Source organism: Anser cygnoides, chromosome 2, assembly GCF_040182565.1.
Source record: "Anser cygnoides isolate HZ-2024a breed goose chromosome 2, Taihu_goose_T2T_genome, whole genome shotgun sequence".
Classification (NCBI taxonomy): Eukaryota; Metazoa; Chordata; class Aves; order Anseriformes; family Anatidae; genus Anser; species Anser cygnoides.
Window position 1 is genome coordinate 20,876,777 of NC_089874.1, and position 26,391 is coordinate 20,903,167.

The following is a 26,391-nucleotide window of genomic DNA, read 5'->3' on the forward strand; positions in this document are numbered from 1 at the left end:
TAAACACACAGGCTAGATATACATATACACAGTGCTATGATATCTATGTATAGCATAGCCTGGTGCATCTAGAGGTGTTTCTTTGTTGTTTTTTGTTTGTTTGTTTTCCCATGCTTATAACCTTCTATTGTTCCCCACACACAACACTGTGGTTGCACCTTTTTATGTACTTTCAAGATCTGTGCTTTTTCAACTCAGCCTACTTAGCATAACGAAGATGCGAAGGCATCTTCATAGTCCAGGATGACAATAGTTTTTTCAATATAGATTTCAATAGATCCTGAAATATTTTGTCTTTGAGATTCAGGATAACACTGTTATTTACAAACCACAAGACTTAAAGGTCTGCTTCCTATAGCAAGAGCTGATTTTTGGCTGCTTTGTACTACAGTCTCAGATTCTTCTGCACAGGTATAGAACAAGGAAAGCAGGTATCTTTATGTAAAAAAGTTAGAGGTAATAAAATCAAAATGATGAAACTTAGCTTCTATTCCCAAAGTATATATGTGTTTATGAGCACGTGCATGCAGGGAAAATGAAAGGCTTGCATCCCTTTCACTATTTAGAAAGGTCATTCTTGCTCCCTGTGGTTTCCTTTACTTTCTTTCAACTCCACTATAATTCCTGCCTCTTAAAACTGCTGTGAGCCCCTCAGAAACCTGTGACCATCATTTAGTAGGGTGCAGGTCAAGGAGACCTGGGAGCCTAGGCATACATCTAACTGCAAGCAATACTACTATGTCAGTGTGACATCACAGCTGACCTGATTTGGGCCGTCTCTGAGCTACCCACTCAGGTGGCAACCACCACTCAGTGGAACTCACTGGAGGAGAGGACAGCAAGGTTTATAACCAGTTTAATGATGCACTGCCATCCAAAAGGTTTAATGATTCCACATCCAAAGCACCAGGTATAATCCCAAATGCACAGGGTGCCGATGCAGCTTCCGGTGGGGTTAGGCAAATCCTCTGGGACTCTCCCACACTTCCAACTTGTTCACCCTGTTGCTCTCAGAAGCTCACTTCCAGGAACTCACCCCTCTCATCCATCTCTCTCGAAACTGGGCACAATCTCACCTAAACTGAAAAAGCTGGGAGTCAGGTTCTAGTCAGAAGTACCCTCCAAGAGACAAGTACAACAGAGATCCTCTCTCTCTCAAACCCTCTGCTGCAGGAAATCATTAATCCCTTCTTCCAAGTATCCCAAGAGACAGATGTGGCAGAATGTATAGTTTAAAGACTTATCAAAGGAACTGAGGTTTGTTTTTTTTTTTTAATTTTTTTCTCTCCAACTATTCAACTATTGGTGAAGTAATTTCAGTGAAAACAAAACAAAACAAAACAAAAACCCACAACAACAACAAAAAAAGAATGTACTGGGAATCCATCTGATTAAATCATTGACACTTTCATTGCTTTCTACAGTATCTAGATGCTATTTTGTACTTTTCATCATGTGCTAAGACCTCAACCTCACTGCCAGGAAGAAATGTACAGGCAAAATAAAATAAAATTTATTCTTTCCTTGCTGTCACATGTTGGCAAGAACTGACCAATAACTCACTGACAGCATCAAATTCTTCCTTTTGTAACTTTTTTCATACTGCACACGGCAGTGGCAAAACTGTAAACAAAAAATCTAAAGTTATCTTTTGTCTTATCTTCCCCTTTGCAGATTTTTTGGCCTACAAAATAACTAATATTTGCAGCAATGCTTACTAAAACACCTTGTGTTTAGAAGCCCCCTTTCTTCACTAGTTTTAACTCCAAAAGTCAAATTATTTGTTGCCTTGGAAACATGAAATACACGTCCATACCTTTCTTAATTTATAATCTTTTCTTCCTATAATGCTGTAACAAAAGATCTATCAACGCCTGCAATTTATCAGCTAGAATAAACATCACCTTCTAAAATCCAATTATTTATCAGGTGCTGATGTCCAAATTTGAACAAGATGCTGATGAATTTTTCCAAGTCCATCTTTGATCACTGTCACTAAAATGTTTACCATATAGAATAAATAAAACATTTTTTTTCCCCAGCAAAAATAATAAAAAAGATAATTTAGCTTTTCATTATAAAAGCAAAATTTGCTGGCATCTCTTGTTTATCCTTTTTATATTCAAAATTATTTTGTCTTGGCAAGAAAACACAGCTGCTGGCTTTTAAAGATAACATGTAGGAGGATATTCCAAAAACACCTCTTTTTACTTATTTACATACGCATTAAAAAGCCATTGTGTGCCCTACAGTGCATTTGGGGGTCTACTAGGAAAAAAAAAAAAAAAGAAAAAAGGTAAAACTGCCTTTATATTACTTCCACATGAATCATATCACACTAACTACATAAATATCCGTGAAAATCATTAGTGTCAGAACAGCCAAAACTCACATGCATCTCATGATATCAAAATTCTTACCATCCAGTTTTAAAACACTCCTACCCACTGAATTACCACAGGGATGGATCTGGCATACAGTATTTATACTAACAGCTGCAATAACTAAAGTTTCAGAAAATTTTTTCATTGTAATTACAATATTGGTATACCAATAACCATTGGTATAACAATGGTATATATTTCTGTAAATAAAACATATGACCAAATAAAGAACTTGAAGAAGATGAAGGCTATGACTGAGATGTACAAACAGAACTAGCAGTCAGGACTCAAGTTCACATGCTTAGAAAAAGACCCAATGTACTTAAGACTTTATTAAGATGGAAAGAGCCTTGATATATGCACCATGTAAAATGCTAGCCTTTCTTCCATGCACATTATTCATCAAGATTTCCAAAGGTACTTTATGGACTGCAGGTGATTCTGTACCCTGGGCTGGGAAAAGAAGAAGAAAGCAATTTCTCAAGAGTTCCCTGCCATCAATCCTGAAAAATAAGCTTGACCATAAGCTTGAGGCACCACCAGCCTGAGATGAAAAATCCCCACAGGGCATTCCAAGTTATGCTGAAGCAACTGACTTTTCTTATGGAAAATATTACTTCTAAAAACTTTCTAGCTGAAAAACTTTTTTAGTAAGTTAAGAATTATAGAATATGTACAGAGTGAAAAGAAAAAAAAAAAGTAGGTATTCATCTTTTCATTTGCTAATGCTTCACCAAACTTAATTAGAATTAACTTTCTCATTAGTTTTCTTATTTTCAGGAAAAATACTTCTCTAGGTGAGATTTTTTTTTCTTTTCTCCACAATAGAAGTTTTCTGATGATCAATTATGATGATTAATTATGTTGATTTGTGGAAAACCTGACAACACCACAAAAGATAAAACATTGACCTTTCAGAGATTGCTGTTGCACTGTGCTGTGTACTTTTTGGATGCATATTGATGACCTTCTCACCTACTTCAATAGGAAAAGATAATTAAATTCAAGTTGAGCAACTTACTAGCCATTCTTCACAGCTTGGGATTCTCTGTGGCAAACAGTGCCCATAGTTGACATTAACAATATTAATATTGTTATTAATTTTATTATATTAATAAATAATCAGCAGAAGAAACCAAGAATTGAAGGTCTTCTTCCTGTTTGAATCTGCCTTTCTTTCTGGACAAAACCTTCTGCAAACTTCAGAGTATTCAATAAAAGGTTAATGTTAATAATGCAAAACTGATTGGCATGTTGGATGCCTACCCTTTCAGCCAGATAAAACCTTTTTCTACCTTTCTGTGTGGGGCGTGGATCTACAGAGGTACCACATTTCAAATAAAACAATCATGTTTTTTTACTTGGATGTTGTGGTGGTTTTACCCATCTGGGCAGCTGAGCTCCACCACAACCACTCTCTCATTCCCCCTCCTCAAAGGGAAAGGGGGAGAAAATATGATGGAAAGGGTGCAGCAGTTAAGATAAGGACAAGGAGATCACCCAACAATTATCATCATCGGCAAAGCAGACTCAGCATAGGGAGATTAATACAATTTATTACCTAACAAGCTAGAGCAGTGAGAAACAACAACAACAACAACAATTGAAAACACTTTACCCCCATCCATCCTCTTCTACCTCCTCTCCCCAGCAGTGCCAGGGAATGGGGGCTGCAGTCAGGCCCCAACACTTCATCTCCGCTGCTCCTTCACGGTCTCTCTCTAACCCTGCTCCATATGGGTTCCCGCCCACAGGATGCCGTCCTTCCCAAACTGATCCTGAGGGGGCTGCCTACAGGCAGCAGCTCTTCAAGAACTGCTCCCACACGGCTCTGTACCACGGGGTCCATCCCCCAGGAGCAAACTGCTCCAGCATGGGTCTCCCATGACCGGCAGCTCCCCCCAAACCCCCGGCTCATGCGTGGGCTTCTCTCCACGGGCTGCAGCTCTGGCCTGGGGCCTGCTCCTGCGGGGGCTCTCCATGGGCCGCAGCCTCCTCCAGGTCACATCCACCTGCTCCACCGGGGGCTCCTCCACGGGCTGCAGCGTGGAGATCTGCTCCGTGTGGGACCCATGGGCTGCAGGGGGACAGCCTGCTCCACCAGGGGCCTCTCCACAGGCTGCGGGGGAACTTATGTGCCATGCCTGGAGCACCTCCTGACCTTCTTCTGCACTGACCTTGGGGGCTGCAGGGCTGGTTCTCATTCCTCTCTCCTAGCTGCAGTTGCACAGCAATAATTCCCACCCCCTTAAATCTGCTCGCACAGAAGCACAAACAATATCGCTTATTGGCTTGGCTCTGAGCAGCTGTGAGCCCCTTTGGAGCCGGCTGAAACTGGCCCATATTTAACATGGGGCAGCCCCTGGATTCTTGTCACGGAGGCCACCCCTGCAGCCCCCCTGCTACCAAAACCTTGCCACCTAAACCCAATACAGATATACAATTATTTATGTTAGACACCCCAAATAACTCAGAAACTTCTGCTTTTGATTAGATCACATCACAAATCAAATCAACCTTGCCAGGGTATTTTAAGAGAACTCCAAATATCTACAGCTAGGAAATATGATAATAAAAAATTCTTCCTGTCTGTTTGTGGTGGATTACTCAAACTGAGGAAGATTGATGATTTATTCATAAAGAAAAAATGATCATGGCTATCATTTGCTAAATTAATGAAAAATTTCCAAGTCCTTAAGAACAAAAAACTCACACCTCATCTTTTGGAGTATTTGCTTAACTGCTGAGAGTTGCTGTATTTATATTCCCCAGTTTTCTCCATGACAATATTCACTAAAGAAGGTATTCTAGCTAGTAAATATCCCCCTCCCCCCCTTAAATAAATAAATAAATCTTTCCTGCTTGCAATTATCTAGCTCTCTTCCTATCATTTTTACTACTCTCATTGCTAATTATTTTCTCCTAAGGAAAACTGGGGGACACTTCAAGAAGAATCTTTGCCTTTGACTGCCAGTTCCTTTTTCCCTTCCCTCCCATCAGTCCTCACTAACGCCTGCTGCTCCAGCACTCCTTCCAGCAAGAGCATCTCATAGCTCCTAGCTGGCACCTCTGAAAAATGACGTTTACCATCCTTACAATATTTTCTAAGGCCTGTTTAAACCTTTTATATATAATTTACTGTATTTTATTTATTTTATAAGCATATATTTTATAGTTTGTTTATATTCAAAAGTGCTTTTCTTCTTCTTTTAATTGAATAGTTCTGTGAATATTATTGATATATCCAGACCCAACTTACATGGAGTTCAGATCAAATTACACAAAAATCTGAATTACAACCTGTCTCCTACAACCTGTCTCCTACAACCTGCTTTTTAACAACTTTGTAGGAACCTGTTTACATACATAGAAATAAACAGAAAATCTCTTCTTGTTCCTTTGTGATTAGATAGCACCTAAAGCAGCATAGTTTGTTAGTACACAAATCTGTTATGGCAAGAAAACAGATGAACTATTGTTTGCTGACCAATTTACTACAGATCGAATCCTTAATAAGTTAAATGAGACATTCCTGTAACACGTGACACCTCTTGCTTACCAATAGGCTGTGGTGTACTGCCTTGAGGGAATCGAGCTCTGCCTTTACTGTTTCTGTGGGAGAGGTTGAAAATGCCACAGGAGACAGTTGACTATGCTGCTGCTCAAAGCAACACAGAATATCATTATCTACCGTTATCACTGCAGAGCATTTTCTGAGTATGGACAGCTAAGGATATGAATAGCAGACAGTATGAACTGTGTTCTTTCTTGCAAAGCTAGATGGATGTTTTTGTGTGGGTGTATTCATACGCGCGTGTGTGCGTAAGTGTAAGTGTACAGACAAACTTCATCCAGAAGCTTTACATCAAAGTACAACACAATGTCTTAAAGTTTGCCTGTTTATGAGAAAGAATGTTACAATCCTAGATCAGTACAAATAGAATAATACATATTAGGATATAGGTATTCAATAATATTATACTAGCATTTTCCCCAAGGAAGTCAAGATGTTTTAAATGGATAGACTTTCCATTGATCCACTTTTAAAGCATGTATCATAAACAACGTGTCTTGCTTCAATTTATTTTTTTTTTTTAATATGTTGGGTTGTGGAAGAAGGAAGAGAGTCTTTGAAGTTATTCAATGTTTTGTCTTATGCAGGCACCAGTTTTTAGGACTTTTTCTTATTTTAATGTTGTTAGATAAAACAACTAATGTAATCCAATTTAAATTAGCTGGATGAGATTTGAAAATTAGTGTTTATTGGCCAGTCAGCAGATTAGCATGTAGGTGTGACAATAGTCTCACTAACTTTTGAATTCATCAGTATTAAGTGCACATTGTTAGCATTTAAACTTTGAGACTCAGAGCTTAAGGACATGAACCAGAACGAAATATTGCTGAGAGATGCAGAGTCTGAACTGCTTTAATGTGTTGCTGTCAGACATCTGACAGCATTGCAGGTAAAGGGTAAAAGTCATACCATTAAATGAACATTATTGCCACTTTCTGAGCATTTAAACACTAAGTTACTTATTTTCCCAAACTTCTTTCAAAAGCATCAAGGATGCGTGAGAACAAGGTTTTTAGAAGTCCAAAAAGAACTAAATAAAAACCTTTGGGAAATTCTCCTGAAAGCTGGGGGGGGGGGGGGGGGGGGGGGGGAGGGGCAGAAAACAAAACATGTAGAGACTATTTTTCTTGTTTTCTGGTGAATGCATTTCAGACCTAAGTGCAGTGTATCATTCTGTTTTACTCTATTCATAAAAGTCAGTGTTACAATTCTATTGGCCAATGGCATATTGTTTAGCCTCTGTAACTTTTTCTCAGCCGTATTAGAATAATAGATATCCATCAGTATAGGCATGGTCAGTATATACGTACAATGTAATGTTACGACACTAGCTCATTTTCTAAGTAAAATGACCACATGCTTTAATTTGCTTCAGTTGTTAAATACCTTCTCACGAAGAAACAAAGAGAATACTCTGCTGACAATGGGTATATGGCTTTCATTTGCTTTTAAATGAAACATGTAAAATATAAATAAATAAAAGACAGAAAATGCCATAAGCTGCCACTCCTAGGAAATGGTGTGTAAGGTGCCTAGCAGTGCATGTCAGGGCTGTGACTTTTGTTATGGGTTGATGAAAGGTGAGCATCAAGGTGTTGGTTCTTCTTGTCTATTATCCTCCCAAGGAACTTCAGGCACGGCAAGTCTCTGATGAGTTTGTACTTGCAGAAAGACTACTTGGTTTATAGTAATTAATGACACACTATTTTTTCCTCGGGGTAACGATCAATGCTCTTTCCCTTCCCACTGAAGGGAAACCTTTGTTGTCAAGGGTCGTTCCAAATTCTTTGTTTCAGCACCCATGTGGCAGTACAGCCGTTGAAGTACAGACACCTCAAAGAGGGAAATGTCAGCTCTGAGGATAGTCTGGAGTGGCTAAAATGCTATCTTGAATGGATCTTGAATGATTTTGTCAGCAAATACTCTCACTTTGTCAAAACGTACTGATGTTCAGGATTTCATTGGCCATTACCATACTTTAAAACAACCAACAAATAAACATGATTCAGTGAAATAAGATCACCAATAATGTTTTGATTTAGAGAGCTATACAATATTTTCTTATCAAATATTATCAGATAAAGCCCTGTTTGTTAGTGCACATTTTTGAAAGATGAATTTCCTAGTTTTCAAGCCTATAACCTGTAAAACAGATATAACCCACAGCTATCTCTAAAATTGTCTTTACATTGTCAGGCATTCAATATGATTTGTAAAAGCCAAAAAATAAAACCCCAAATGTGGCATGCATTTAGATGATTAACTATGAAATCAAGAACAAGATCTTTTACCCTACCTTGAATGAATGGACAAGTAAAATAATCTTGACAGAATGATACATCCTATTTCTTTATTTCATCAAAAGTGCATGTGAAGAACCTTTTGTGTTTTTTTTTTTTACAATGTTGTTCATGACAGAGGCATACATAAGCCATAAATACATTGCTATCTAACAGCTGTATATCTCCTCTCATCATCCTGAGCTTTGAAAACTAAATGCAAACATATTGCCTTGTTATCCTTTAAAAGGCATTGATGGGTGCTCTCTCTATTCCTGTTTCATCTGTCAAGCATTAATCACTGTCTTAGTTGCACATGAAACATTTATTGGGCAATTATCATCTAGGTCTATATAAGATCCTTGCCCTTCACTTCATGTATTAGATAAAAATGACATTACTTGTGGAATACAACAGCAATCCATTAAAAATGTGAAATCTGACAAAACAGGTGTTATGTTTCTTGCACCATCAAATTTCTGGATTTAACTAGTGTATGGAGAAGAAATGCCTGATGTCCTTCTCTGACAACTCCCACTATTACATCAGTGAAAACAGAATGTTCTCCTGGCATTGCAATACATGCACAAAACCCAATGCTAGAGTTCCTTAATCTCTTTCAGTTTAGAGGATAAAAAATAATGAAAATGTCGTCTTCTCTTTCTTTCCCCCATCTGATATCACCTTATATCCTTTTGGCAATTAAGAGTGTAAAGTAATAAAGCAATTATGAAAATTAAATTTAATTGCTTTATAAAACTGTAATTGTGCCCTTATAGGCGCCTTATTGTGCCTTATTTTTTTTTCTCATATGTACAGGGTTGTTATGCTACTTCTATGCTTCTTTAAAATTTGTATATATTCCTGATTTGTTTGGGAGAACAATGGTCACAGTGAGTGAGCAAAACCATGCTAAATAATTAATGAGGAGTCAGTAACACTCAGGCTGTTTAAAATACCTGGCCCAATCTTTCACTCTTTACTACATGAAATGCAATTTCTGGCCAACTCAGCTGTCTATTCACAACAGGCAGAAAGGGAAAAATGTTAGTTGTATGCCAGCCTCCCCAGCCTTGCAGTAACAGGATGTCAGCTGGCAGCTGTTTCCGTAACAATTCCCTCAACTAAGTATTCTTTTGAACTGGGATTTGTGCAGATGTTTATGTCAATACAACTTTAGCACAAACATCTAACACAGGGTGAAGCAAGAGTTTTCAAAATAAATAATTTAAGGTAGCCCTTGGGACAAAGAATGGAAAGCTGAGGAGGGAAAAACAAACAAAAAAATCCCAAACAACTAAACCAACAACTTCCTTTACTTCCTTTAACAATTAAGCTTGCCTTTTTTTTTTTTTTTTTTTTGATCCTCAGAGGCTATTCAGAAACTAAACGTAGCATGGATATGGAGCTACCCATCAGCTAAAGCAATTTTAAATACAGTTTTTCCAGTTAGCCTTTACAAAAGGCAAGCCCCCCGTCCCCCTCCTTTCCTTTCCATGCCAGAAACAGGTAGCAGATTAGAAGCTTTCCACAGGTACAAAAACAAACAAACAAACAACAAAAAAAAAAACCACAAAACAAGTAGCAACACAGGTTAACTAGGAAGTCTTAGCAGCTGGTACAGGCATCATTTACTTAACCTGAATCTAAACTCTCAATATTCAGAGTACAAATATGAAAAATAACGTTGATTTAATAAAATCCAAAAGAAATGATAGAAAGGTTTTAAATGGAAAAAAAAAAAAAGATGTTTTGAATACAGTATTATTTTCCTCTACAATCCCACTGCCGTGGGCTTTATTTTCTTATCACCCCCCCCCCCCCCCCCCCCCATAAGACTGCTTTCAAACAACAAAATTCAAATAGTGTAATGCTTTGCATATAATTAGGTTGGGACTAATCCTAGCAAAATCCTTCACATCTAATGTTGAGATGCATAATTTCCTTCGTAGCATATTCATATCGAAAAAGGGCTAAATTGATTCTTTCTTTTCTTGATCTTTTGTTTTCTCTTATGATGGGTTCGCTATTTGCAAATTAAACTTCCAATAACAAACCAGATGAATGGAGGTTTAAGGAACTATTCTGTCTCTTTTTGAAAAATGATGCCATTTCAGATCTAATGCACTGATTGACCAAGGGAGCTTTCCTACAAGCAACTGTCAGGGCAGAAGACACAGAAAACAAATCCACTAATAGCAGCTTTGAACTAAGCAAGTAGGTTCACAATATGTGAAAGTTTAACCTTACGTAATCCTCCTTCTTGCCTTCAGTCAGACAACCCCCCAAAACAGGAATGCTATGTCAGACCAAACATAAGACAGATTACCAATTTAATAACAAGAAAACTTGTTCATACATAGTAAATCAATACTGAGGGAAGGCAAAATTACAGGTATGAAAGTGATTTTTTCATGTATTACATCCACTGTTGTGGACAGAAGTAATAATCATGAGAAACACCAAAGAATGACCATCATTCATCTACTGCACAGAAACAGTAATGAAAGAGTAAAAACTCTTCCCCCACTGAAGGCCAGAACACTAAAAACTATGGGAATAGAGAGAAAATGGCAAGAAAACTGGCAAACAAATCAGTAAATCTAGTAGAAGGTGGAATTAGCTGGAGATTTTTTTTAACGAGTTAAAGTACATTCAATTACTTTAGAATGCAAAGTTTCTGCTTGTACCCAGAACAGAGGACAGGGAGAACAGGCAGTGAGCAATTTCTACTGGGAAGCAGCAGACATCTCCGAATCCTAAGCACAAGCAGCAACTGGTTTTTGCTTGTTTGTTTTTCTGTGTTTCCAAGATTTTTCACTAACTCAAATTTGTGAAAGCCATGTTCTTGTCTGTGTGCATAAAATACATCTTATCTTTATAGCATTTAATCTGTGAGTAAACATTAAACATTCTAGGAGGAGGGAGATATACAGAGAGGGGAATTTTAGACATCAGCCTTTCACATAGACAGATTTCTTCATGCATGAAGCAGAGAAAATGTGTATGTGTCTGTAGCTTGCTTCTATTAGCCACATGAATCTTCTTTTCAAATGTGTTTCTGAGTAGACTGTATGATTTGCTATCCAAATAACATATTTAAATGCAGTACTGGAAGAAAAAACAATGTTTCTGAATCCAGAAGCATCATACCTCTGATACCAATCATATCTCTGGCAAAACTGATATCTGAAAGAATGTTCCCAGGTTGCCAGCTTTCCTGCCTGAAAAAAAATGGAGTAATTTGAGCTGACAAATTAGGGCACAGAATCATGTAGTTTTTTCAAGAAACAGCCATGCACCACAAGGGATGCAATAGGCTTCTTCCACAGGCCAGAATGGTTTAGATGCACATTATTGCCACGGATATTCCCAAAGAGGCAGAATGAATCTCTAAGTTTTGATAAGATTTCATTCCACTAGAAAGATAGAAAAAAGTATAAAAGAATTGGATGCTTTATGTTGAAATCACTCATCTGCTGGAAAGGTCTAAACATGTACATGCAGGGTTTTTAATGTATCAAAAAAAATGATTAGTAAGACAAAAGTCCTCTGTTAGTGTAATGCACCTCAATATAATGTTCCTTGTTTGGTCCCAATAAATTATTTTAAGGAATAGTGTAATGAGAATAAGATACTGCAGTGGGGGGACGAAGCACATGCTGGAGGTGGATTCATTAAATCAGGCTTTCAGAAGTCACATCCTATTGAAGCATTCTTGAGCTCTCCTTTGAAAAAGAGCTTGCTCCAAGTTCTCTTTCACAAATTCAATTTATATCCTAATATCTTCATTATGTGCCCAATTGAGTACTAGGCAAGACTCTCCTGTGATGTACAGATGCTGTGCATTAAGTCACCAGACTTATAACCACAGTGCAAAAATTTTGCTATATTCTTTATTCCTGCTCCCTTGAACCTTGAAATAGTGAAAAATCCAATCTTCTTCCTGGCTTTTTGTTTTGTTTGAAAAGAACTCAGATTCTGATTCATTTTCAAAAGATGCACATACTGACATAATTAGCCCCCAGTCTTTGAGGGAAGGGAAGGAAAAGTGGTTGTTTTTTTTTTTTTTTAATTTTTATTTTCTTTGGTTTCTTTTGTCTCAAGATGGCCTCAATAAACTACAGAAAACAATAGTTCAAAGGGGGATTAAAGATGGAAAATGCAACAATACATTTAGAAATGCATTGGAAAAGCTTTAAGTAAAGATGCTTCAGTTCCATCAAAGTGCAAACAAGAAAACCTGTACCATAACTATTTGCTGTGGTTTAACCTGGCAGGAAGCTAAGTATCACAGAGCTGTTTGCTCACCTGCCTCCTCCCAGTGGGATGGGGGAGAAAATCAGGAGGAAAAAAAGTAAAAGCTCAGGGGTTGAGATAAAGGCAGCGTGATAAGACATAAAGGGAAGAGAAATAATAATAATAATTAGTCCGTTCCCAAGCAGCAGTCCCTCCCGCCCCAGCCAGCCACCCCATATTAATTGTCCAGCATGCCGCCATGTGGTGTGGGACATCCCTTTGGCCAGTCTGGGTCAGCTGCCCTGGTTCTGCCCCCTCCCAGCTCCTGGTGCACCCCTGGTCCCCTCACTGGTAGGGCAGTGTGAGAAGCTGAAAAGTCCTTGGCTCTGTGTAAGCACTGCTCTGCAACAGCTAAAACATCGGTGTGTTATCAGCATTATTCTCATTCTAAATCCAAAACACATCAGCTACTAGGAGGAAAATTAACTTTTTCCTAGCTGAAATCAGGACACTATTTTTTTGTGGAAGGAATAAGAAAAAAACAGCAAGGAATATGCTAAATGCATCTGTAAAGAAAGATGTGTGCTTCATCTCTCTCAGCTTTGGGACAGACCTACCAAGTGCAGAATCATTCAGTTCCTCAAAAATGAATATTAAATCTGCTAATGCATGGGAGATAAGGTTTTTCTTAAATTCTTAAGTAATCAAATATTACTGTATCTAGAAGACATACACGTAGCTGCTCCATTCTGTTACTTAGTCCCTGCAAACATTGGTTTTCTGAAGGAGGATGTTTGCCAGGTAAAGGTTGGGAGCCAGGGCAGCTGCTGGGATTCAGAGCCAGAGGTGGTGCTGAATAATACAGCACGGAATGTGAATCCAGCCAAAAACATTTTTGATTATACAAGGCACCACACTCACTAAATAAAATATGAATTCAATTATTTTATTTGTTATTTAAAGTGCTTCATACTTCAGGATTGGCTGAGCAAGGCAACAAAATTCTTGTTCAACAAGACAACAATTATCCCAGGGGAGTAATTGCAATATGTACTTTACTTCTCGAGCTTGAAACAGCATGATTACACAACCTGGAATTTAGAGCGTCTGAAGGACACTCACAAACATGTCCATTATTTCCTATTCTGAGAGAAAGACATGAACATATCTGGCAGCTTTAAACATTTGAGTTCCAGTGTCATATCATATCAAAAATAAGCACAAGGAATTTGCCACTGGTCTAGCCAGCTCTCAGAAGCCCATTCATGTAACACTACTCCAGTTCTAATTTATTTTACTTTTAGAAAAAGAATCATTCCCATGATTCTCAAGTTTCCCAAAGACCCTGGACTTCCATCTACTGTTCTGAAGGCAAGGATACAAATGATGAAAATTCCTGCTATTAAATAAGAAGAAAAATAAAAGACTGGAGACAAAGTCTTGACCCCATGCAAGACACTGGCAAAGCTCATTGACTCAGGGGAACCAAAACCTTGCTCCAAGACCTTTCTGTCAACATACATGGACACAGGCAGTCATAGCTGACTTTTTAAGAAGGAATGAAAGGCAAACACAGTGACAACTGAAGGGTAGTAGCAATGAATCTCAACAAGTTTTCTGAAACTGTTGCTGTGCTAATTTATCCTGAAAGGAAGTACTTTTATGATTTCCTCTGGTTGTGGTAACTGTATTTCTGTTGTTCAGTATTGATAGACTGACTGACATTTTGTCAACATTTTAGTATGTTCATCTTATAAAGCCTGTCTCTCAACCAGTAATAAAATTTTCATAAGATTTTTCGTAAAACAGATAAAACATGTTGTTCTGTCTTGTCTCAGGATTCTACCAGTGAAAGTCCATACCCATGCCTGGATGTTAGGATATAAGATCAAATGCAACTTTTCAAACTACTCCTTCCTCTGGGTCTGTTGAGAGGGCTTCTAGTGTGAATACACAGGTTCCTCTGCCTCAGTCACGGGGTCCATATAAGCAACAGCAGCCAAGATTTGTCAAGCAATAGTTATTCAGCACTGGAATCAAACAAAATGCCTCAAACTAAAATGATTTGGGAAACATAAATGACTCTAGAGAAAAACAAAGTATCTTTTTTATGTATTTCGCGGGAAGCAGAGAAAATTGATCAAGAAGATATCTATCATGTCCATCTGCATTTAATAATACCTGTGATATTCCTGCCAGACATTTATCTAACTTTCTCAGGTATCTCTACCAGTGGAGATTTTCCATGTCATTAGGCAATTTACTGCTAAGCTTAACTGCTCATAGTCACAAACGTATTCCTAACCTCCTACTCTCATTTGCCTTGCTTCTCAGTAGCGCCCATCCTATCCACCATGCGCCAGGAGATCTAACTATTTCCTTCCTTTGCATCTACTTTTTAAGCACCTGAAAAATATTTTTGTGTTCTACTTCAGCCTGCTGCCTGTTTTACTAACTAAGCCCTTTAATGTTCCTCTACACTTTTCTAGCCATGTAGGTCACAATTGCTACCTCGTCTTAGTCCTCTCCTTTGGTCTTGTTATGTGGCTTGCATCTTTCCTGAAGTGTGCAAGCCTGGGTGCAGCATTAATGTGAATCCTTGGTCTGGCCCAGCTTTTCGCATCCTGTAATGGCTCAGACACTATTCTTAGGAATATACACACATTTTCACATTGAATTTGCTTCTATTTCTTTCAGAATGCTGCTCTCATTTGTCATGATCATCCTCAATCCACCCCCCTGACGCACTTTTAATCCTCTCACCTTTGCTTCATCTGCAAATTTAGTAAGTATTTCTCAGTTGATTTTTCAAACCTGACAGCCTATTAGTAAACGTGTCTAGCATGTGCAATAGCTTCTGAGTTCTCGGATGTGAGCACAGAATTGGTCTTTTCTTTTAGTTTCATTTTAATGTTATAGAATCCATAGTTACAAAACAAAATAAACCTATCTTCCTTCCGTGAGGTCCTACTTTTTTTTTTTCTTCCTCCCAAGTGTACAGTCACCTGAGTAATTTACTTTATAATTGTGTTATTCAGTCTGCATTAAGCCTCTCTTTTCTGGGGGAATGTTAGGACAGTAAAAGTACATGGTGGTTGTCCCTGTTACCTCTGCTATTGCACAACTTAAGATAATATTTACTTCTAAAAGCCTAAAATATTTCTTATGTTGCATAAGCACAGCATTATAGCTTTTACTGTTTGCAGATAATCTGCTTGATACCCATGCAGCTGTTCATAAGAGCTACTAATGGATTCAAAAAAGCCTATAATTTATATGGTTTTAAAGTTAACACATGTATAGTCCTAAACAGCTAGTGATATACCTTTTGGGCAAACCTATGTGTACTGTTTGTATAAAGTCCCTCCCTAGTCTAGGCTGCACTGCGTAGTGTCACAACTTACACAGTACCTAACTCTTCATTTTTTATACCCGCGTTGAAGTCATGTCTCATGAATTTCAGTCCTAACCTTCATGCAAACAAAACTCACATTGATACAACTGATCTGTTGATAGCAAAGGCCTGGAGGATGCGCTCTGGTCAACAGTCTCTAATTTCCTGAGCATATCCTACTCTAGTGTGAGAACTCTAACTGAAGTGTGGAGGGGGCCTAGAGACATTCAAGATGGGAGGTTCTGAGAAATAAGGAATGTAATTGGGGAATGTTTCAGGATGATGGAAAGGGTGGTTTCCATCAACACCATCTCTGTCATTTGAGGCCTTCCACTGATCTTTACGGAAAGGAGTTTCTGAAAAACAGGAATGTGGAGCACAGCTATTATTACTGTCACTGAAGTATGACATATCGGTGAGAAACAAAACTATCCCTCTATCAGTTAGAAAATCACCACTCTGGCTAATAAGAGCTCTACATTTCATCTGTTGTCTTTACTACAGAATTCTTTAAAACTATTAGCAGCATCTTCTGTTTTCTCAGAATGAAAGTTGATAAATTAACAACAGAGAGGAGAGCTCCTAAGCTAGACAGTTCACTTCGAGTCGTTATATAAATGGCCTTTCTGAAACGTGTCCAAGACTTAAATTATTCTGATTAGTTGGTGTCTGTGGAACTGGCAAAAAGCCTTTTCACTGTTGCTCCCATGGCAATTATTATTCTTGTTTCACTGCATATTTTACTAGTGTTTCTCAAGCATCTAGTTATAAATCTGTTTACCCTGAAGACAATTGAACCAGTAAAGATAAAATAAGAAGAGATCCAAACTGATATGATCCTTGCCTTTCCTGTAAAACTACTTCTGAAGTTGAAAACAACTGTTTCCTTATATCCAACCTGGAATTGATCAGAAAGTATTTCAAAAAGAACATGAATGCTCTTAAGTCTACCCATTATATTTATATATCACAGAAGTATATATGCCAGAACAACAAAGTTTTGAACTACTGCACAGTTTGCTTCTTTTTCTTTAAGTGACTTACTGGAAAAGGAAGTTAACTGTAAAAATAGGGCTTTAATATTCATTTCCACAACACATTTTTCCTTGTAGATAACAGCCCTCTCAGACTGAAGGAAGCTCTAAAAGATCTCATTTATCTAATCTATCAGAAGAAATTAATTCTACCAGAAAAATATTCCTCTCATATCCTCAAACATCAGACCTTCCGTGTCCCCATAAATCATCTCCCCAAACCGCTATCGACTCTGTAATTGGAGTTTGTCTCTCTTTGTTCCCACAGTTCTTTCAAACACCACTTTAAGTCCCATCACTTCTCATTAACTAGTAACTTCTGGAACTCTCTTTGATAGAGGAATCAAATCCCCCAAGTCAAAACTTCATAAATTAACGCTCATTATTCTATGCCTCACCCTGTTCCATATTATCTACTGCTGAACCATGAATAGAAACTACTGTCTCAGTAGTCTCTCTCTCCTAATACATTAAACAACTTTAGAAAACTGTTCTTTCCTTGCCATCTCTGCAGATCATTCCTTTGCCCCTTATTAAAAGTGGTATAATCCAAAGATAATTCTCTAACAACACCATTCTCTTATAGTGTGACATGCCATCAAAAATCATCTGGGAAGTACTCCCTGACAGATGCTATAAGAAGTTTTCCCTGCTGTATAATGAAAGCAGATGGAAGCAACCTTTTAATTACTTGCACCACATTTTAGCTTTCTTCTTGCTTTCCTACTTGTCCTCCCTCAACCAAATGGATAAAGAGCTTAACCCTGGTATTTTTGAAAGATCTAAATGAAGTTACCTTAAATTAAATATATCTTTATACTGAATTAAAAAAAAAAAAAAAAGACTAAGCATACATACATACAGAAGCTGAGTTTCCATTTCAGTGGGTTTGGTATGGAAATACAAGGCTGGCAACACTAAAGATGCAGACGTTGTTTGCTAGTGAAGAGGGCTCCATTTTTGAAGTTTTTATTTATTTGACTAACACTTTTTCTGGTCAATTGTAAAGAACAAAATGGCCAGACAATAACTATTTCCATACCTATAAATACCATGAATGCAACCAACAAGACAAAGAGATTAAAAAAGAATTTCTTAATTACCCAGAAGATAGATTACTAAATGAAAAATTCTCTACATGAAATACAATATGATACTGAGGGAAAAAATGGTGAGCAAGCTTAGGCACTCGGGAAGCAAAGATGAGAGCTATCAGTACAGACAGAATTTCCCTGAACAGCAGATGATAAGTTTGCAGAGAAACTGTTTGTAAACTGAAAATTCATCCAGATGATTAGGCAGAAATAATAATTCTTTAGGATCTTAGCAAGGTTTTGTTTGTTTTCTCATCTGACAGTACTTTCAACTACTCAGACAAAATGACAAAAGAGCATATGATCTCAATGATCAGAGGACCTGCACCATCAAACTGGGCATCTGCTTTATTGATTGCATTTGATTGCATTTTGATTGCAATGTCATTTGCATTTTTGAAGAATGCACGTGACATTCAAGTGAAAACCAGAACACTGAATAGTACTGAGCCAGATCACTGGAGCAGGACCAAGAAATTGAACTATTTACAGAGGAACTTAACACAAGTGGTCTGTAGAAAGTAATTTGTACCTGAGAATGCACCCTGTAATTGTTTTGCTATATTTGATTGGCTACTTTATAGAGAGACAATAAAGGCATACATAACAGCCAACAACAGACCAACAAGAGGTGCAGAGGTGATTCCATTTCAATAAAATATCATTGGTTTTGCTTCCAAAAACAAGCTGCACTGTAATAACCCAGCCACTAAACCCTGAAATGTAACTGGATCTGGAGGTACTGGATACTTGAACAGGATGCAAGAAATAATCATCTAGTTTATAAAGCTGAGGAATCTCTTCTGATTTGATCTCATTCTAACCTGGCTTGCATCTGCCCCATGCTGTTCAGAACTGCTTACTCATTTCTGAAAATGTTATGGCTACCTACCGCAGTCACCAGCTGTAACAGCAGCTGCTATTTCTGTTGCCCTTTTTCCACCAAAAAAAGTCTTTCTCCTTCTGTCTTTCCCTGTGAACTGGCATCCTGTTTAAACACAGTTTGCAAACAAAATTCTGAAGCGTTTAAGAAATGAGAAATCCAATCAATACATTGAATAATAGTTGCTCAGAGACAGAATCAATAGGGGTACAGTGGTCCTTATAATTCCTTTCTACTGCCTATATATCATTTATGGCAAAGACGGTCTTACTTCAATTAATTTTTATTTCAATAAGTCTTACATAAGTATATTTTTCTTCTTGTGTTGTCCACAGCCTGGGACTACACTTCCATTGCTTCAGATAAATCCCTGAATAACCTGCTTAATAACTCAGTAATGGCCTAGCTTCTCAGGTCTTATGGAGACAGGACCTGTTTTGTAAGCAGTATAACACGGCTTCTAGTAGAAACTTTTTGTCATCTCACTACTATGCTTTAATTGAAAACAGGGCTGGCAGTGATTTTCTTTAAAACACTAAACTGAATCACAGAATAATTGATGTCAGAAGGGACCTCTGGAATTGTCCTGCCCAACCCCTTGTTCAAAACATGTCTGGTTAGACCAGGCTGCTCAAGGCCATGTCCAAGTGAGTCTTCAGCACCTCCAAAGACAGGAACACCACCACCTCTCTGTGCATCCTGCTTCAATATTTGACCACGTTCATGGTAAAAAGAAAAATCTTAATGTCTAATGAAAATATCCCATATAATTTTTGTTAACCAAGCTTTTAAAATATATAACATTATTTAAAGTCATGCACAAACAACTCTGAATTCATAGCTTCCCACCCCCAATGTAAAGTCTGATTTGAATTTATTTTGTCTTTTCAATTGATATCTGAGTGGTAAACGAAAATATGTAAACAAAATTGTACAGGAATTCTGTACAGATATGGGAAAACAATCCGGAGTAAAGAATGGGTGTGGCAGTACACCATCCCACAGCCAGAGCAAGCCTGACAATTGTCCAATAAACCATTACTATGAATAAAAATCTCTTTAGCTAGCCTCCTAATACTCCAATTTATAGAACTAAAATTATAAACAATTAATGGTTTACATTTCCTCAAGCAGGCACCCCAACTTCCATTTGTTTTATTATAATAGAAAGAGCTTTTCAAAATTATAGCAAATGGAAAACAGATCAAACTCTTTAAAACTTTAAAGTTTAACACTGAGTGCTTCCCTGCAAAATATCTGGAAAGAAGGCATATATGTAGCCTCTGAGGAAAACTAAGCTCCAGTGAAATAATAGTAGTTAAATATTGTATGTATATATTACAGCCCTAATAATGTTACATGTCCCTGAAGCACATTTTTGTCCTGTGTTTGGGGATGTTCACATTCTCCTTGTAAATGACTCTCTTTAAAATTCACCAGAGCCCTTGGACACTATAACTTTTGATAGTGAGTTCTTACAGGTTAAACATGAGTCACATGAAAAAGAAAAAAATATAGATTTAGAAAGTACTCTTGTTTTATTCATTTTTATTTGTTCTTTTCAGTGTTACGGGATACACCTGTCCAATCCTATGAGAAGATGAAAGCAGAGTGTTTGGTTTGCACACTCCATATCCATTATTTTTTTCATCTTTCCTCAGTTGGCAGCTTTCACAACCAAGGAGCTCAAGACAAGGAGATATCATCCATCTAGGAAGGTCTTTTAACCTCCAGTTACTTTCTAGGTCACATCTGAACCCCCTATCTTTTGATTTCACATAGAATGACCTTAAATTAATTCAGAACTAGAGGGAAGGACCTCCAGACCAGAAGGACCTTCCCTCTCGCAAGTGAAAAAAAAATTTCAGGGAATGCTATATCTGGCACAGATACAATGAGGCAAGCCAGGTAGCTAATTGTGTTAAACAAAGAGTAGAATAAGGTTTTCTGGAAGTGTTTTGCTGGCTAATGTGCAACCTCTCTGACACTGAAAATGCAGCAGCATCAAAAGGCACCTTTACAGAAAGGCATCCATGTAACTTTACAGAAAGTGAAATCCCATGTAACCCCATTCTGATCATCAGGATGAGTGGGAATAACACAGGAAAACAAAATAAAATATTCAATCTGCTTGCACCTCAAGGTAGTAATTTCTTTTCCATAATTACCACAGATAGGTCTCTAGAAGACCTGGTAAACATTTCCAATCTTGAGTATTCAGCAGTGCCCAAATAATTGGAATGATTGCAATAAGTATCCATAGCCATAAACAAAGATTGCAGAAGATTTTACTGGGTCCTTCTCTGAGAAAGCTCTCATATCGATGGGACTAAATGGGAGCTATGATGGTAAGAGCAGATGGCAAAATGTCTTAAGCCATATTAAATCAGGCTTGCTGATTCTCATTTTATACTTTAAATGACCAACGGTGGTAAAATTCACCTTTTTGCAGCACTTGCAAAAGATTTTTCTACTGCCACTAGCTACTGCCAGGAGCCTTAAAATTTACTTGAGATATTGTAGAGGCAAAAGGCTATACAACCCCCTTAATCATTTTCTTTTATGTCTCAGTTCTTGTAAGGTGCTTCAGCTGTGGAGTCTCAGACTAAAGTGGTTTACTAGCTTAAACTTTGGGAGTATAGTCATTCTGAATGGAGTTACTCAACTTACAGAGTAAATTAGAACACGCTTCCACATCAATCACGGGAGACTTCTGAAACATAGTTTGTCCTCAGCTGGAGGAGGCTGAACATATGTGAATTTCTAAGATGTTACCTGGGTTATCTGAATCTATTTCAACATCTACTTTGTACTTTCAGAGGTGAAAGCATCAGGTGGCTGATTTGTGGGTATATAAATCATCCCTCAACAGACAACAAAACAAAACAAAAACCAAGTAAGCAACAAGCAAACAGAAATTCCTTAACATCTCTCTTGAAGGCAACACAACAACTTCAGTCTCCAGCACTGCTTTCCCTGCCTTATATTAGCTGTTAATTTAAAGCTAATTGTAGAGCAATGCTATTCAAGTCACTAGAAAAAAGAGCCTAGTTACTTTTATGATGCATGAACAAGCCATGCAAGAATATAATAAAACCATTAATTAAACCCATTAAAAAAGAAGAACAACAAGCAGATACAACCCAGCTGCAGTTATTTACAATCCAGTGTAATTTTTCTAACCAGTTACTTTCCCAGGTATGCAGAGGGGCCATTGCTTTGTTAAGCTTTATAAAAACTAACCACAGAGTAACTCCTGTTGTCACACACTGCCACACCTGACTCGGCCTTTGTAATCACAGTATTGGGGCTGCAATATCCAGACAACTACTGGCACTTTCAGCTAACACTGTGTCTTACCCACCACTCATTTTTACCAGCAACATGAAAGATATCTCTAAATATCAGACCTGAGAACTGGAGCAATGCTTCCTCTGGGTGCCATGCAAAAAGTCCACTATCATCAGGGTGCAAACATGTTGCTTTTCTACTATAAAAGGGTGAACCCAACACATTAAAGAATTATTACATTTCAGAGAATCTGAGTGTACTTAAGCCAAAAATGCTGGATGCAGAATTTAGCTTGTTCATGTTACATCAGTGGCAATGCAGAGACACAAAATATTCTCTCCTTTACTTATTTATGTGTAACATATCAAGACCCTTTTCCAGGCAGCAGCATGCATACCAAAATCAAAGCTGAGTCTCCATGGCTATTCTGAATCAAGACTGAGAGGAGAGAAATCCCAGCAGCATGGCACAAGATAATTAAAACATAATAAACTATAGCTCAGCTTTACAAGTAATCTGTAGGAGAGCAACAGGATGCCAAAGCTTTGGCACCTACAACACATAAACAGACAACATACCATTTCCAGACTGCGCAGAGCACAATATCTGCTGTTCACTAGGCTATGTGAAATGCTTACTGAGACCTTGGATTAAGTTTACCTAGTGCATTCCTTCTGCTCATCCACCATCAGGCTCAGTAAAGTGAATAGGCTGTGAAATCAATAGCTTCCCATTTGTTCATTTTTAAGAGAGGCACAATGATGTTTTATAGAAAAGAGCCTGAATTGCCAAAATTTCAGTGAAGCTGAAAGGGCTTACCAGTCTCTGACCTCAAAAGACAATAAGCACACACCAGAGAGTGCTGAATGCTTCCCCACTAGAGACTGGATAGTTTAGTAATGGTAACATAACTATTAACATCTGGGTCATCAGATATAAAATATCATTACTGTCCAGTAACTATTCAGTCACCCAAAGGACACAAGAAGAATTTGCAATCACAGTCCTCTTTTTGGACTTGTGATGAGCAATTTTTGGCTAGACAAGTAGTTCTGTTCAGTGCCAGGCTAAGGGATGCCAAGCCTATTCTGCTCTAGCCAATGACTCACACAGGTATTTCAATGCAATTACCCAAAAGCTTGACAATTGAGTACAAATTTAAAGGTTATGTTGCACTGGGACCAAAGTGCTCAACATTAGGTCCCTCTTGATGAACTTCTCTGTATGCACATTTATTGCAAAAAGTGGAAAAGACCTAGATCCTGGAAGATATTTAAATACTCAAATCCCATTGCTGTAAGGTGCTTAAATGTCACTGAATACATGAGCCAAAAAAAAAAGCCTTCTAGTCTCCCAGTTACTCTGTTGGGAGCCTTACTGAAGAGGCCAGCAACTGAAGAAGCACACAGACAGGCAGATCCCATGTGGCAATCCGTCATGCTCCATGGAGCCATTGTGGTTCATTGTACCATGTCTCAAACTCTTCCATAACCATATACGTTTCTGCTTCTGTCCCATTTCACTGGCATCCACCAGCACTAAGGACTCTTCAAAACAAAAAAGAAAATGATTCTAACTACACAATAGTTGTACAAGAGTAGCCATATTTTAATCACAGTTATGAAACAACCAATATATTACACTGAATTGCACACATTTCCCTGCTCTGTTGGCATGATTTATTTATGGAGAATTATTTCAACAGGTTAACCAAAAGTCTTCTAGCTAGATGATTAAAAAAAAAAAAACAAACCATCATCCTGGTCTTTAAATGAATAGCCACGTAGCACATTCAGTTGTGGTGCATGTTTTTGCTGTAATTTCCCTTCTTTGACCGTGCAGTCTTTGACACAGAAGAATGGACAGCACTTGTCAAACTATGATTACTTCAGAAATTGAAGTACATAAAATAATAACTGATGCAATCAAATGCACATCCAACTATCATTTGCTAGGAATGTAGACAAGCAGATAGCAAATGATTCAATTTATAATTAATTCACAGAGAGAAGAAATAGAAAAAAAACCACTATATAAATACATTCTTCAGGATTTGGCAGAAAATAATGACTGAACAAGTATCTCAAAAGGAAAATTAATGAATGACAACAGGAGCAGCACATGTGTAATGTGGAGATAGACTGCAAGAAAATTAAACAAGGTGCTTATGGGAAAACAGCCATTTTCTTCATATTTTGTTCAGAAAAACACATGGTTCCTAATTGAATTCAAGGCTATTATTCAATCAGGAGCTTCTCATCAAGTAAGAAACTGTGAAAGCATGTTTCCAAAAGCAGAGCCCCAGGAGATAATTGAAGCCTTAGAATCAGAGTGGTGATTTTCTTGAACACTCACCCCCAGGTTACCTAAAATAAAATCCATCAGTCAAGAAGATATAGTGCAGCAACATAAAGGTTACTGTGAGAGAGATCTAAATAAAGGAAGTGGAAGAAAATAAAATGTATAAAAAATCTGTTTTCAGCTCTGGGGCCCCCAACATAACAAAGACATAGACCTGTTGGAGGAAGTCCAGAGGATGATCAGAGGGCTGAAGCACCTGTCCTATGAAGACAGACTGAGGGAGCTGGGGATGTTCAGCCTGGAGAAAGGGCTCTGGGGAGACCTTATAGTGTCCTTCCAATACCTAAAAGGGACCTACAGGAAAGCTGAGGAGGGACTCTTTGTCAGGGATTGGAGTGATAGGGCAAGGAGTAATGGTTTTAAACTGAAAGAGAGTAGGTTTAGATTAGATATTAGGAAGAAATTCTTTACTATAGGGGTGGTGAGGCACTGGAACAGGTTGCCCAGAGGAGTTGTGTATGCCTCATCCCTGGAAATATTCAAGGCCAGGCTGGATGGGGTTTTGAGCAACCTGGTCTGCTGGGAGGTGTCTCTGCGCATGGCAGAGGGTTGGGACTGGATGGTCTTTAAGGTCCCTTCCAACCCAAATCATTCTATGATTCTTTGCTAATCTTTTGAGAAAACCATGCTTGAGTACTTCCACATACAGATATGGAAATTCAACTTTACTATATACAACCTGTGCTCATATTTTAAGAGTAATAATAAAAAATATATATCATTATAATTCTCTTTGGAAGGTCTGTCCAGAACCTTCACATATGTCAACGATGTTTTAAGAGCCTTGCGATACCTGCAGTTTTCAAAACTTAAACACAGTTCTCAAAATCACACTCAAGAAGGTTTTCAAAAGGAAGCACTGGATAAAAGAGACATGACATGTATATAAGTGTACCAGATAGTAGGGTAATGTAAATAGTCACAGGCTTTAGCTTTAAACTGATGGAGATTTAAATGGAAGCCAGACTTATGAAGCAGATCAAAACATGGTAATTCACACATTGCAACTGCTTCACTAAGAAACACTTTTTATGAAAGTTGTGGGAAAAAAAGTATTACAAATTAAAAATTTAAAGTTAAAAAAATGTTAAAAGTTAAAAATTAAAAATTAAAAGTTAAAAGTTAAAAATTAAAAGTATTACAAATTAAAAAATTTGTTTATAATCCTACGATACTGATATCTTCAAAAGAGAAGTAGGATTTATTTATTTATTTATTTCCTTCCCCAGAGTCAGCACTGAAATTAAATCTACAGTCTTCTCCTCAGCCACCCAGACAACTCTCATGGACATCCAGTGCTAAAACAACAATAGTAAATGAACCTCACGTTCCCTGGAACACAGTAGACCTCACTCTGTGTTTCTATCTGTGTTATCAGATAATGGCTCGATAACCTCATTGTTTGTCTTCAAAGTTCCCTTGCTATGGAATGAACCTGTCACTGCAGCTCTGAAGTTAGAGTCAGAGGACAGCAGGGACAGAGATTTGGCAAAGGTTTACACCATTTGCCATTTAGTGCTACATAAAACCAGTGTACTCATTAAAGTTAACTACCAGTTGCCTGAAAAATCCATAGGTCAAGTCCTGCAACCAAGGAAGGTGACAATTTTTGCCTATATGACAGAATTTAACCACAGCACTATTCATTCCCAAGCTGGACAGAAAGTACACTGTACATCATATAGGGATGCAAACCCAGGTCTCTGCAGCAAAGAATAGCACCAGTAAAGAAGGCTTAGAAAAAGGTTTTTCAGCCTAGCAACGCAAGATGGCACACTGTAATTATGGGCTAAAAAGCATGTGAAGAGACCTCCAAACAGTAGTGGTACACACTACTCATAGTATCTAAGGCCCAGTG

The 26,391-nt window shown here is 37.9% G+C and overlaps 1 protein-coding gene across 2 annotated transcripts in view; it reads right to left on the bottom strand.

Annotated features, from left to right (window-relative positions):
* Nucleotides 1-26,391, bottom strand: part of PLXDC2 (plexin domain containing 2) — a 268,092-nt gene that overhangs the window by 218,190 nt on the left and 23,511 nt on the right. Inside the window, exon 1 of one of the 2 annotated variants that reach the window (XM_013172072.3) lies at nt 11,391-11,421. The exons of the other annotated variant lie outside the window; for it this stretch is intronic. Coding sequence (XP_013027526.1) covers nt 11,391-11,406 — 16 coding nt within the window. The 5' untranslated portion in view covers nt 11,407-11,421. Of the gene's footprint in view, nt 1-11,390; nt 11,422-26,391 lie in introns of those variants that run through there. 2 annotated transcript variants of the gene reach the window in all.